The sequence below is a fragment of the Crinia signifera genome, chromosome 3 (assembly GCF_055691185.1).
Source record: "Crinia signifera chromosome 3, ASM5569118v1, whole genome shotgun sequence".
NCBI classification, from domain to species: domain Eukaryota; kingdom Metazoa; phylum Chordata; class Amphibia; order Anura; family Myobatrachidae; genus Crinia; species Crinia signifera.
Window position 1 is genome coordinate 246662975 of NC_139219.1, and position 15464 is coordinate 246678438.

At 45.4% G+C, this 15464-nt stretch overlaps 1 protein-coding gene across 3 annotated transcripts; it reads left to right on the top strand.

The window, feature by feature from the left end:
- The first annotated feature begins 1853 nt into the window (after positions 1 to 1853).
- LOC146062692 (uncharacterized) lies at positions 1854 to 13560 on the top strand. 3 transcript variants are annotated; one of them, XM_083174749.1, is made up of 8 exons: positions 1854 to 1939; positions 2970 to 3011; positions 3168 to 3239; positions 6828 to 6884; positions 8845 to 8922; positions 11022 to 11178; positions 11665 to 11705; positions 13332 to 13560. In XM_083174749.1, exons 1-8 carry the CDS (start codon positions 1864 to 1866, stop codon positions 13370 to 13372), a joined length of 564 nt encoding a protein of 187 aa, XP_083030875.1. In that variant the 5' UTR covers positions 1854 to 1863; the 3' UTR covers positions 13373 to 13560. The 3 variants fall into 3 exon arrangements, with proteins under 3 accessions (XP_083030875.1, XP_083030876.1, XP_083030878.1); XM_083174750.1 differs by having other exon boundaries at positions 6834 to 6884; XM_083174752.1 differs by lacking the exon at positions 11665 to 11705.
- Positions 13561 to 15464: the final 1904 nt, after the last annotated feature.

The following is a 15464-nucleotide window of genomic DNA, read 5'->3' on the forward strand; positions in this document are numbered from 1 at the left end:
TGCGAGGCGATATTCCCGTTAAATTAACAGGAGTGCTTGTACAATGAAATATCGCACAGCATTGCATGCCAGCAAATGGCATGCGATGCAATTTTTAATTGTACAAGCACCCTGATGGGTGCTTACAATGTTAAATGCACCCCCATTGTCAACTCCAGCCCCACTATCAACGCCAACCCGAAGCGGGCGAGCGCAGCGGTACGAGTCCTCCAACCTTTTCATAACCCCATTATCCACGTCGTCGTGGAGTTGATTTTAGATAGTGTGGCTAGCACAGCGAGCCACCGAGCCCAAAGCGTGGTGAGGGGAGGCGAAATATGAGCCCGAAGCTTGGGGAGCGCATCGAGCCCGGCGAGGGGACGCGGAATACATGTAAAGTAATCCGTGTCCCCTCGCGGGGCTCGCCACTCTTCCGATTTCCGTTAATACTGGGGGTGGCGTTGCCAATGGGGGTTCATTTAACATTGTAAGCACCCATCAGGGTGCTTGTACAATTAAAAATCGAATCGCATCGCATGCCACTATATAGCATGCGATGCGGTGCGATTGTATAAGATGTACTACGATCAAAATATTGGGCGCTGTGCTAGGAAACAAGTATCTTTTATTTGTGTTATGCAACGATTTCAAATTGAATTAATTGATATTGCTGTTTATTATTTATATGTTCTTATATGTGATATTTACGTTTTTCTTGTTAAAATAAGTTTCTCTTTTTATTACCTCTGTCTCTAAATGTTACTGTCTATATAATCTCCCAATAAAAGTATTTAAAAAAAATAATGCTAATAAAAATAATCAGCATTATTTTCACATTTATAACCTTGATTTAAGTTTGCTTTCCTATCACACCACCCATATATGCCTCACCACCCCAGGCTGACTCAATGCCCCCACCTAAAATGAGTAATACCCCTATTTCCAGTGCAACAGTACACCCTGGAGTGAACAAAATCCCCAGTTCGACCTTCCACTGCTTTATTATATACTGTGACACACAGGTATCCGCGTCCCCTCGCGGGGCTCGCTACGTTCGCCACGCTTCGGGCTCGGTGGCTCGCTGCGCTCGCCACACTTTCTATTCTCAACTCCACGCCGACGTGGATAGTGGGGGTATGAAAAGGTCGTAGGACGCGTAACGACGCCCCTCGCGGGCTCGCTGCGCTCGCCACGCTTCGGGTTGACGTTGATAGTGGGGGTGGTGCACTATGAAAAATGGCATTTGGGGGCATTTCACAAGTTTAATACACATTTCAATGCATTTTGATGCATTTCAGTGCAAAATCAGGTGCCATCGCATCGCATCGTATGCCATCGTATGGCATCCGATGCGATCGCATACGATTTTTGAGCCAAAATGCTCAAAAATCGGTAAAAATCGTATCGCATCGTATGCCATCGTATGCCACTACATATGGCATACGATGCCATACGATGGGAGCCTTGATACTCCACAAGTACCGACTAAACATATTAATACATACAAAGTACACTCAGACATAGATGGATGAAATTGAATATAAGAATAACAAATTATTGCTAAGCAGCAGTGCTATTTATTACTTATACTTTAATAAATGTGTTTAATAATCCAAAATGAACATACAGGCATACACATAAACAAACACACATACACACATTTAAACTCTACTCTACTCTAACCCCTATAAAGTACCCACATCCACTCTACCTGCACTCGAGTCTAAACATTATAAAGTAACCCACAGATATAGTACAGTAGATACAGTATAAAAAAAAATCTAACCTCTATATCATGTGACCTAGTGACATCATAAAGCTGTGGTGTCACAATGGGCGCAACAGCAAGAATTATTTTATTTCTCTATTTTGAGAGTGAGAAGAATGGTTCTGTTAATTTATTGTCTACTACTGTTGCAAGGAATTAATTTAAAACTGTCAGATGGACAGCCCATATCAGGTGTGGTCACATTCATTAATTCTTAACTCTCTAAACAATATATTTATTTTACAATATTTCACAAATTATTTTCAAAACCAAGTGTAACCCACATTCAGCATTTCTCCCATACGTATAATCCCTTTCCTCCCACAAATAGTTATCTGACAATTCAGAATATAATGCTATATTATCAGGAGAGAGAGGTTGCTGTACCTGCTGGAACTAGAAAGGGGCACACAGAGATTAGATGTTTGGTTTCCTGCAACATGCAGTTGGCAGTTATAAGCTGATTGGTTGTTATGGGCAACTTTATCTCCATCTAAAGTTTGATACATCTCCCTCTCTTTACCTCACTAGTCACTTCAGGTTGCTAACTGGGGAGGACAGTACCTGTGTGTTCTAAGGCAGAATGCATCATACCCATTACAGCAGCATATAGGCCTGCACTCACATTTAGGGCCTTATTCAGATTTGATCGCAGTACAAATTTATTCTCAAAATGGACAATACCATGTGCACTGCAGGTGGGTCAGATGTAACATGTGCAGAGACAGTTAGATTTGTGTGTTATTCTGTTTCTGTGCAGGGTAAATACTGACTGCATTATTTTTACACTGCAAATTAGATTTCAATTTCAACACCCCCACCCAAATGTAACTCTCTCTGCACATGTTACATCTGCCCCACTTGCAGTGCACATGGTGTTGCCCATTTTGAGAACAAATTTGTACTGCTGTGGTACAGGCTGTGTTTGAGAAATGACAGAAGGTGATTGGTTGCTAGGAGTCCAGAAACATCAGGAAGAGAGGACTGGAGGAAAACCTGTCATATGTCAGGTCCAGAAAAGGAAGGGGGGATCATAATAAGCTTTTACAGTATTTTAAAGATACAACTCTACAGATATAATAATGGGAATAAAAATTATTTTCTCTATGCCAGCCTTTGAACGTGAGATTTCTTCTCCATATTCAGTACAAACACATATAATACTAAGCTTTGCTTTCACATAAGTTTCTATTTCTGATTAAAAACCCTTGTATTTCTGTAGGTGGTCCGGCTATTGCTGGAGAGCCTGTCACAGACCTGAGAGGTAATGTATATGATATTGTGTGTTATGTAGTACTGTATGTGTAGCCAACAATGACTACGTAATGAGTGATGTAAGCACAGGAAAAGTTAATATGCCTTGTGCTTAGGAATAGTATTAATGAATATGCCCCCAATGTATAACTGTCTTTGTTTTCAGATCTAGATATAGCTCCGGCAGACAGTGATTCAGCTCCAGCAGACAGTGAGAATGAAGATGTCCTGCCAGAAAGTAGGCTATTAAATCCCTCTCACATACAGTATGTCACTATAACACACATCATACGGGTGCCGGATGCAGTGGCGTGACTACCTATTTTGCGAAAACTGTCTGCAGTATGGGGGTAGCCATTTTCTAAGTGTCAGTTTTCATTATAGAAGCAGGAGCCAGTGCTGGGAGAGACAGGACTGTGACGCAGAACCCCGGCGCCCAAACTTTCTCTGCGCCTCCCCGCCACCGCGGTGGCTGCGGAGCTATAGTTACGCCACTGGCCGGATGACAGCCCAACAGTCGTGATTCCGATGGTCAGTGTTTGAGATCTGAATCTCAACTGTTTAAATGCCCATCAGTCGGAATCTTGACTGACAGCGGCTATTCTCCCTCATGGGGGTTTATTGCGCTCACCCCCTGTCAGAGTACCGGCGGTCTGGAATCCAATGTTGGTATACTGACCATAGGAATCCTGATGGTCGGCCGCCATACCACACCTCAATATACAGTACAGTATAGTTGCTTTATTCTTTTCTCTTAACATTTATGAAATGGAACCATTTCAAGATGACAGACTGCAGTGATTAAAAGTGATTAAAGCATGATTAAAAGTTAAGAGGGTAAAATAAATCCATGGCCTAAATGATCTTCTGACATGTAACCTGTTTGGCTAAAGTTCATCTTAAGCCAGGTATACCCTGGAGCGACGGGGAGTCTTTCCAACATCCGCCTCAGCCCAGATCACACATACACCAGGCAACGTTGTGAAGGAAAGTTGGAACCTTAACATGAAAGATGTCGCTAGTTTTGATGTGCAGCATATCCCAAGTCACAAGTGACCGCAGGAACATGCATATCACACGTACACACACACGTACTCATTATGCCGGTCCGATCTGTCAGACCAGGCGGCATCAATAATGTCTACCAGGGGATCATAATCTTATAAATAAAACAACAGATAGATATACATGTTTGCAAATAAAATGACACGGAACCAGATTTAAATAGGTATTATTTAAATAATGTTATAATAAACCATCTGCTGAAGTCATGGTTCTGGATGCACACAGGACTGGCATCACACCTGAGCTGCACCTATATACTGTAGGCGTTACTGTACACAAGGAGAATTTCTACGAAAAAAAATTAATTCCTTGCAAACTGTAGGATTGGGGATAAGCCAATTCACAGCCAGCAGGAACCCCAGCGCTCTAGATTCAGACCCAAAATAAGGTGTTAAATAGGTCTGTAAATATAAATATAACCAATATGTGGCAGCTGCTGCAAGTCACACCTGTGGGTTTGCCTATACCCACAAACAATCAATACTAGAAAAAGGAAAAAAAGGTGGGTGGTGTGTATTGCGCTGCTGACCACAATTATAAATTAGGGTATATATTCCAAATGAGAAAATGACCAACGTGCAGGGAATGACACGGACACACTGCTTAAAAAAGTATAAATTTTATACAATAAATCGCATCAAACAATACATGAAAAACACTAATGATAATAATCAAGAGCAAAAAAATACATATATAAGAAAAATAAAAAAACACATTAAGTACACTATGACTAGAATGATACCTTAGTTACAAATATAAAGGATAGGATAAAAAGAGGGGGAAGGATTGGAGGCTAAATGTGTAGAGCCTGGTAATTAACAGTCCTTAATGGGACTAAGAATGGACGTTTGTTGGGGGTGCTCCGCTGTTAATAAGCCACACAAATGAATAGATGCCAGATGGTTAGTAGGCGTCTCAAAAATGCTGTTATTTTAGTCTGGTTAGTATGGTTAATGAAATGAATGTCCGATGAATGGTTATTGTTTTATAGGGTGAGATGAGTATAGGTCAACAGTCACTTTGACGTGTAAGTAACACGCAATATAGATGGAGAATGGCTGAACTCCACATCTGTAGCAGTAAATATACAGCAGTTGAATATGCAGCGATTGGTTGCAGGGAGTTAAGGTTTTTTTTATCTACCCCTGTTTATATGGTGGTCAATACCGCTTGTCAGGTCTGATGGTTGCTCCGTTCACGGAGGGAGGATTGCGGCCGGTAATTGTCCTCTGTGGGTCACCTCACTTTAGGCGCCGGCAGCTGCTGGTTCCTTCCCAGAGGGACGGAGCGTCCCGAATGTACAGACGGCGGTGCTGTTAGATGTGCGCTGATCTTCAGTAGAGCGCCGGGAGGCTGTGTGTACAGCGTGTTAGCAAGTGGCGGCGGACAGCCCCAACGTCCCAGTAAGATGACGTCAACGCGTTTTGTCTCCTTCGTGGTGTGGAGACTTTTTCAAGACGGATACTAGTACTTGTTCTGTATCCCTTTTATACGTTGAGATGTGTATTATTAGGCTAATTGAGCCAATTATCCTGTTCCACAAGCAACCAGCTATAAATATCAGGGAATTAGAGTATTCATATAATTTGCTCCCTGGCCATCCTGCCTTAAGGGTACAGAACCCGCTGTGCTTTGCAGTCAAAATTATGTTTTACTAGTCACTGATTAGAAATGTTGGCATATTTTGTAAGTAACATGGCCGTGACTGAGGGTCAGACACAGACGGGAGAGCTAATACATGAGATGGTGGGGGTTATTCTGATTCACTCAGAAAGGCACAATCACTCCCTAATGGACAAAACCATATGAACTGCAGGTGGGGCTGAATTAACATATGCAGAGAGAGTTAGATTTGGGTGGGGGTGTACTTTAAAATTATATCTATATTGCAGTGTAAAAATAAAGCAGCCAGTATTTACCCTGCACAGAAACAATAAAACAACCAAGTCTAAAGGTGCCCATACACGTACCAATTACCCGGTCCTTTTTGTGCTAAAATAGCATCGTTGTGCATATGTTGTGCATGGGATGCGATGCTATTTTAGCACAAAAAGTACCGGGTAATTGGTACGTGTATGGGCACCTTAACTCTCTCTGCATGTTACATCAGCCCAGGGTTGCCAACTTATACAGCCTCCTCTCTAGAAGAACCCTGGAGAGGAGACTGTCAGCAGCACTACTGGGGTCGGGGCCTGATGGAGACATCATTAATCCCTGCCCCCAGTGATGCAAATCCTGCAATTCTCGGGTCTCCGGGAGGGGCTAAATTGCGCAATTTGCATATTTAACCCGGCCCCTCCGACAAAAAGCCGTGAATCGCTGCAATTTAAAACTCTGCCAGTGGGGAAATGTGGGGGTCCGTCGGTATCTGGGAGGGTTGCCCACCTTTCCGGGGGGCCAGGAGGGGGGCCAGATTTTCGGGACCCTCCCGGCCATTCCGGGGAGGTAGGCAACCATGCATCTGCCCCACCAGCAGTGCATATTGTTTTGACCGTGGGGCCGGGAGGGCGACCCGATTTTCGGGACCCTCACGGACATTCAGGGAGGGTAGGCAACCCTGCATCAGCCCCACGAGGAGTGCATATGGTTTTGTCCATTAGAGAGTGATTGTGCCTTTCCGAGTGAATCAGTATAACCCCTCCCCCGGTGTGCGTTATTAGTATGTGTAGTTTACAGTTACTACTTATTGAATCATGTACTGTGAGCACAGGTGAAGTAAATATGAATTGCTGTTAGGAATGTCATTTGTCTTTGTTTTCAGATCTAGATCCACCGCTGTCAGAGTGGGAAACTCTGGAGGAAGAGCTCATTCCTGAAAGTAAGCTACTCAGCACTGTGTAAGACACATCATACAGTACATTACAGAGCTTTTATATGGGATGGTATGGGGATCCCAGGACTTGGGATGACGGCAGTCAGAAGACCGACAGCAGCCAGGATCCGGACACCTTTTAGTTAATTATGGTAACCCTCCCCTTACCCTCCCTACCGGCAGCCTAACCCTAGCTCTCCCTCCTTAGTGCCTAACCCTAACCATCCCTCCCCTGCAGTGTAACCCTAGCTCTCCCTCCTTAGTGCCTAACCCTAACCATCGCTCCCCTGCAGACTAAACCTAGCGCTCCCTCCTTAGTGCCTAACCCTAACCATCCCTCCCCTGCAGTGTAACCCTAGCTCTCCCTCCTTAGTGCCTAACCCTAACCATCGCTCCCCTGCAGCCTAACCCTAGCGCTCCCTCCTTAGTGCCTAACCCTAACCATCCCTCCCCTGCAGCCTAACCCTAGCTCTCCCTCCTTAGTGCCTAACCCTAACCATCGCTCCCCTGCAGCCTAACCCTAGCGCTCCCTCCTTAGTGCCTAACCCTAACCATCCCTCCCCTGCAGCCTAACCCTAGCTCTCCCTCCTTAGTGCCTAACCCTAACCATCGCTCCCCTGCAGCCTAACCCTAGCGCTCCCTCCTTAGTGCCTAACCCTAACCATCCCTCCCCTGCAGCCTAACCCTAGCTCTCCCTCCTTAGTGCCTAACCCTAACCATCCCTCCCCTGCAGCCTAACCCTAGCGCTCCCTCCTTAGTGCCTAACCCTAACCATCGCTCCCCTGCAGCCTAACCCTAGCGCTCCCTCCTTAGTGCCTAACCATCCCTCCCCTGCAGTGTAACCCTAGCTCTCCCTCCTTAGTGCCTAACCCTAACCATCGCTCCCCTGCAGCCTAACCCTAGCGCTCCCTCCTTAGTGCCTAACCCTAACCATCCCTCCCCTGCAGCCTAACCCTAGCTCTCCCTCCTTAGTGCCTAACCCTAACCATCCCTCCCCTGCAGCCTAACCCTAGCGCTCCCTCCTTAGTGCCTAACCCTAACCATCGCTCCCCTGCAGCCTAACCCTAGCGCTCCCTCCTTAGTGCCTAACCCTAACCATCCCTTCCCTGCAGCCTAACCCTAGCGCTCCCTCCTTAGTGCCTAACCCTAACCATCGCTCCCCTGCAGCCTAACCCTAGCACTCCCTCCTTAGTGCCTAACCCTAACCATCCCTCCCCTGCAGTGTAACCCTAGCTCTCCCTCCTTAGTGCCTAACCCTAACCATCGCTCCCCTGCAGCCTAACCCTAGCGCTCCCTCCTTAGTGTCTAACCCTAACCATCCCTCCCCTGCAGCCTAACCCTAGCTCTCCCTCCTTAGTGCCTAACCCTAACCATCCCTCCCCTGCAGCCTAACCCTAGCGCTCCCTCCTTAGTGCCTAACCCTAACCATCCCTCCCCTGCAGCCTAACCCTAGCGCTCCCTCCTTAGTGCCTAACCCTAGCGCTCCCTCCTTAGTGCCTAACCCTAACCATCGCTCCCCTGCAGTCTAACCCTAGCGCTCCCTCCTTAGTGCCTAACCCTAACCATCCCTTCCCTGCAGCCTAACCCTAGCGCTCCCTCCTTAGTGCCTAACCTTAACCATTGCTCCCCTGCAGCCCAACTCTAACCATACCCCCTTAATGCCTAACAGTGGTATTCTAACTGCCAGCATCCTGATTGGCGTTATGCTAACCGGATCCCATTTTATACCCCTGTCTGCCCATATCTGAAATGTGACAATAAATGATAGGAATCAATCTTCTGACATGTAACCTGTATTTGGGTTATTTCTGACAGTATAGTGTCTTACTGACAGCTGTTCTGCCAGAGATCCTCATACAGCACAATACATATTCATTTATTAATAATATTTTTTGTTTTAAGTTTTGTGTAAGATGCTTTATGGTTATGATTGGATTCATATGATTTTGTTTTGTTTGCTGATTAGAATCCTTGGAAATAATGAACGCGCGCATGGCTGCTGCTGCTGCTGCTGCGGAGGAGGAGACAAGCACTGACATGAGAGGTAATGTATGAGATTGGTGGCCTGATTCTGAGCTGCACGCAGCGCTGGGGGCTCACAGGGTTCAGTTATATTCTTCTATTGCATGTGCCCAAAAATGCCTACAAACAAGCATACGTTATACTGTTTGTATGTACAGAGACAGTTATGAGTAATCAGAGATGTACTGGAAATGTGTGGGGCATTCCTGGGCGGTAACTAGTCAATGGATCGACAGTGTCTAGGTCAAACACATTTGGTCGACAGGCAGTAAGTCGACACATGGAAAAGACCACCATGCAATAGGTCAACTTTGACAAAAGGTCAACTCAAGTTTTTCATGATTTTTTTAAAACCGACTTGTTCTTACTTTACAATCCATGTCGGCAACGAGTGAGATTATTATGTGTTGACCATTGCAATATCAGGCGTTTCCTTGTGTCGATCTTTTATCAATGTTGACTTACTGCATGTTGACCTTTTCAGTGTGTCAACCAGTGTGTCCGGAACCTTCCCTAGCATTCCTGGGCAGTGGCTTTTCAGTGGCTATTCAGATGTCTGGGGAAGGTTCCTATTACAGGCGTGTTATGGGATAGTCCTGGGCATGCTGCATAACTGGTTACATACAGTACTAATCACTGACATTGCTTGCCACGCTGTGATGTAGTACCTGCACCTAGTACAAGGCAGGGGCAAGTTTTGTGGACACCCCAAGTAGTACTACAGTATCTACTGTGCATATGCACAAAGTGGGTGTCTCAGACCTTCCGCATTTAGCTGCACCCTTTTACACCAGGGGAAGGGCTGATACTATCATTAGCATGAAGCCAGTGACACAACTGTGACAAAAGACGCTGAGGGTCTAATTCAATAACCAGGGTAAATTCCTGCAGGATAATTGATCTGCCAGCGCTTTTCATTTATAGCTCATGGCAGCCAATGTTCAGCCACAGGCGTCAGTTAATGTCGATCTAATGAGGCTCGAACAGAAAAACGTGTTAACTGTCCTGATCATGGGAACCACAAAGCTGTTACCCCATAGCTCTGGGAACTTATCTCAGAGTCTATGTGGTAATGCACGGTATCAGGTCATGTAACTCCCAAGGAAAACGGGGCTCTAACAGACTAGCCATCATTGTTAAAGCCGAGGCTCCGACACTTTTTCAGCATGGTAAATTACCGCATGAAGTTGCATTTGGTCCCAAAGCTATGGCAGCAGTGTACAAACCAGAACCAGGCCCTGTGTCCATACCTCCCAACTGTCACGATTTTAGAGGGACAGTCCCGATTTTCGGGTCCTGTCCCGCTGTCCCACCCGCGGCAGGCATTGTCCCGCTGCGGGGGGTGACAGTTGGGAGACCCCCAATCTAGTAGAATAGACGCTGTGCGCATGCGCACAGCGTCTATTCTCGTATGAAAATGAGGTCGCGGCTAATTAGCATAAGCCGCGCCCTCATTTGCATATGCCCCGCCCCCTTTTCGGGCGCTCGCGCGGCTTCGCTGCGCGAGTGTCCCTATTTCATACGGGCAGAAGTTGGGAGGTATGCTGTGTCTGTTATATAGTGTGAATTCACCTATATGTTGCCTAGCAGCAGGGGGCGTAAGTTCGTCCCAGTAGCCCAGAGGCAAGATAAATATTTGTGCCCCCCAAATAGCTTAATCAGTAAGGTGTCTGTCTCCAATAAAATAGGTCATGGGTTCTAATACCGAGTGTGACACTTGCAAAAATGATGTTGGGAAGGGAAGTCAGCCACATAAGTGATATAGATGGCTTTTAATTAACGGATTTAAACTTGCGGGGGGGAGAGGTGACCCTTGGGAGCAGGAGCCCGGCGGCAGATGACTCCATTGCCTCTGCCTACCAGGATATGATGTGTATAATTATTTACACAACACATGTAGCAGTGATATATAACAAGATGTAGTGGCACACCCAATAGACACAACTGCATCTGACCCTGCTACTGAAAATGGGGATGGTTGGATAATCATATGTCGGGTGTGGGAGAGGATACTGAATAAGCATTTCAAAAAAATACTATAAAACAAGATGATGACAATATATAGTTTTAAAGAGCTAAGAATTTGTAAGAAATCACATAGAAATATCTTTTCACTTTTAGGGGATCTTGCTGATTATTTGGAAGACCTGGAAAATGATATAAAAAAACAGCATGAACAAAGCACTTTGATAATCTGCATTGCTGTCATAATCTGCACCCTGCTGTGTGTGATAACTGTCCTGGGCATCTACTGCGGTCTTGTTTTTAAATTCAAAAAGTATGTATCGTGTTACTTTTTTATTCTCTTTTCCACAGGTTCTCAAAGTTGGTCCTCACGACCCCACACAGTGCATGTTTTGCAGGTCTCCTCACTTAGGGCAAGATGCACTAAGCTTCAAAAGTGATAAATTGGAGAGTGATAAGCAACCAACCAATCAGCTCCTACCTGACATTTTTCAAACACAGTCTGTGACATGGCAGGTAGTATCTGATTGGCTGTTTGTTTATCACTCTCCATTTTATCACTTTTGAAGCTTAGTGCATCTGGCCCAGAATCACAAGTGAAATAATTAGCTCCACCTGTGGATATTTTCAAATGTGTCAATGAATAATGAGTGCACCTGTGCACCTGCGGGGTGACCTGAAAAATGTGAACTGTGTGGGGTCCTGATGACTGACTTTTAGAACCCATGCTCTATTCTAATCATCTTCAGAATAATGAAGTTTTATTAATGCTTTATGTATTAATATCCAATGTAATTAGGTTGACCAGAGGAAACAGCAGCCCCAACAAAAGTGTACAGGGTAAGTAGAAAGATTATTTCCATACAGAATGTTATAGAGTTACAGGTGTGTCCTCATACACCGATCCCTCTTCCGCCATGTGTTGTGAGAACCCGTGGGCCATTCCCATGCTGCATCCTTTCCCGAACCTGGCTAGTTTTCCTGCTATGTTTCCATTATTGTGCTCTGTTGTCCTCAAACCTTACTGTAGCTCATAAATAGTTTACTAGGCTTTTGTCACAAAGGAATTGGTATAAAGGCACAGATGAAGCATAATGATGCATGGCCGTGGTCACTGTATCAGATCTAACCTGTGTACTGTTCTTTTTTTTCATTTGCTACTTTTTCCTTCTAACTATCCTACAGGGGCATAACTAGAACTTTGTGGGCCCCATAGCAAAATTTTAAAAGGGTCCCCCACTATTGTCACTACAATGCTCCTTAGGCGAGCAGAAGTGGAGTGAGATGGCTTCCTGGAAAAAGAGGGAATTAGAGAAAGAGAGAGCAGAGTGGGGAGGAACAAAAGAGAGAAATGAAAGGGTGTGATCAGGAGTGAGAGAGAATGTCAGAGGGTGTCGGAGATAGAGAATGAGAGAGCGGGTGTTAGGCAGAGAAAGGGGGGGCAGAGAGAGAGAGAGAGGGTGTGTCATGAAGAGAATGAGGGTCACAGAGAGAGAATTAGATAGAGAGGAAGAGAGGGTGTCAGAGGGAAAGGGGGAGAGACAGGGAGAGAGCACCACGATGCCAGCCGCATATGTTAGTATATATGTGCTGGCATCGCGGCAGGGGCATGGCGAAGGGCAGCGATGAATATTAATACATCCCGCCAAAAGTGAGAAGGTTGGGGGAGAAATGGGAAAAAGAGAGAGGGGGGAGTGTGGTGGAAAAAGGTGATAGAGACAGTGTGGGGGAGGGGAAGTGAGAGCGAGGAAATAGAAAATGAGTGGACACAGAAAGAGAGGAGAGAGGGGGGCAGTGTTTGCAATGGTTGAGACAGGCATCATCTTTTAACATCTAATCCCATCCCAGGTACATTATATACCTTGCGCTGTCCCCCTCCTCCATCAGTGCAAGCAGTGCTCACTGCTTTGTACCTGGTCCTGCAGCAGCAGTGGTGGCTGGTGTCTTTCTCATTGCTGGGTCTCCAACACATCTGCGCCGGGTCTCTGGTCCTCCCGCACATCGGCGCCAGGTCTTTAGTCCTCCCACACTTTGGCGCAGGGTCTCACTGTCTTCTGTGATTCTGCAGTGGCCTAGATCCTGCCATCCAGCTCGACAGCACCAGAACAGGGTAGAACAGGGTAGGAGAGGCTGGATCAGCTGGTCCACCTCCATCTTCATTGCGTGACCACTGCCGATGATGGGAGGTTGAGGGTTCCACGGGACAGACTGCAGGGTATAGTCTGCTGGGATTCGGGCCCCCACAAACGGCTGGGACCCATAGCAGCTGCACCCCCCATAGTTACACCACTGGTTAACTTGCTACTTTATCCTTAATTTTGCTACATTTTCCCCAGTTTTGGTGCAGCTACTGTAAGTAGCACTCTGCGGTACTTTGCCTTGATTTGTGGACAGCTGTATGTGGACAAGTCTGTATATATGTAAATAAAATTATTTGCTTTACATATTTTCTATTGATTTCTCTAGATATTGATGTTGAAGCCGGGAGTGCTGAAAACTCTGATTGAAGGACTGCAGGAAGTTGCCACCATCATGCTGCCCCTAGGCATATCATTATTGGCTGCTGCCCCTAGGCACATCATTATTGGCCACTGCTGCCCCTAGGCACATCATTATTGGCCACTCCCCACCACCAATAAACCCAAATGTCTTTTTTCTTTTTCTTCTAACATAAGACTTTTTTCCTGAAAAAATAATGCAGTACAAATGATATGAGATGCACCATATAATATTGTATAACTCAGGGGAGGGAAGGAGAGCAACAAAAAGGGAGGGTATGTATAAAAACCTCTGCAAAAACCTGGGTCAGCGGCGGGTCAGACCCAAGTCAGCGGTGGTGTAAATGGGTCAACCCATGTCCATTTACACGGTACTTCTACCCAGGTCCTGACCTGGGTTGAACACAGCTAGGACCTGGGTAGAGGGCAGATTTAAATGGAACCCTTGAAAAAAATCTTCATCTATAACAATAAAGTCCTGCTAATAAAGTGTAGAAAATTATACAAATTTTTAATATTGATATGTCAATATACATTTTTTGTTCTGCTCGCTTTCTATTTTAACCACAATTTTTTTTAAATTAAAATATCTACTTTTAGACTTTTTCATAAACTTATAGGAAAAAGTAAAAAAATAATTATAATTCAGAAATAATAAAAATTCCTTGCTGTTATTAGAATATCTCTATATATGATTTATGCTTATCTAGTTTAATGAGCCATATAAAGGGGGCTACATAATGGAACATGGGTCTTCCTTATAGCTCCCAAATGAACAACAGTGCCAGAATTGTGTTCAGTTGTTATGATTAGACATTTAAATAATTATTTAATATTTTTATTTGAATAAGGGGGGGCTGTGGTTAGCATGTGCTGGGTGTGAGACAAGGGGGTTAAGCTGGGTACACATATGTACAATCGTCGGGCCGTTCTTCCGATCTGCGGACGAACGGCCGTTCGATTGTATATATGTGTACGCTGTCCCGATCCCTTCGTTGCGATCGATAAACGGCCAAAAACGCTCTTGGCCGTCCACGGTCGGTCGGTCGCAGGTTCTTTGCTGCTTAATATTCTTCCGACAGGACGGCTCCATATCGAAAGAAAAGTGACATGTGTACGCACGTTCGATCGATATGCAGCCCGTTCCTGCGATCATTCCTCCCAAAAGCAGCACGCCCATGTGGGTGTTGACTAGCTGCGTCATCCCTCCATCAGCGCAGCATGTAAACAACAGGAAGTCTTCTCCCCCGTACTTTCCGCGCCATGCTGTTAAAGAATATTCGTTGTGTGTGCATTCCTTTTGAAATAAATAATCGTTGTGTGTGCATTCCTGACAGATATAGTTATAGAAGATAGATAGATAGATAGATAGATAGATAGATATGTGATGTTCATTGTTCTGCATAAACACTTAACATTTATTAAGAAATACTGACAAAAAATACTGTGAACACTTTGTTTATTTGGGTGGTCGGACCTGAACAGAGTATCACATACAGGTGCTTGCGTGAAGGTGTAGCAGGAACGCCCACCCACCCAAAAAACATAAAAACACATTTGAAGATGGTGGTGTATGTAGTGGAAAGCGGTCCCACGGCAGCAACGCATCACATGGGAACATCCCGGCCTGCTCACATGTGATGCATTGCTGCCGTGGGACTGCTTGCCATGACATAAGTGCCACGTGTGAAGGTGTAGCAGGAACGCCCACCCACCCAAAAAACATAAAAACACATTTGAACATGGTGGTGTATGTAGTGAAAAGCGGTCCCACGGCAGCAACGCATCACATGGGAACATCCCGGCCTGCTCACATGTGATGCATTGCTGCCGTGGGACTGCTTGCCATGACATAAGTGCCACGTGTGAAGGTGTAGCAGGAACGCCCACCCACCCAAAAAACATAAAAACACATTTGAACATGGTGGTGTATGTAGTGGAAAGTGGTCCCACGGCAGCAACGCATCACATGGGAACATCCCGGCCTGCTCACATGTGATGCATTGCTGCCGTGGGACTGCTTGCCATGACATAAGTGCCACGTGTGAAGGTGTAGCAGGAACGCCCACCCACCCAAAAAACATAAAAACACATTTGAACA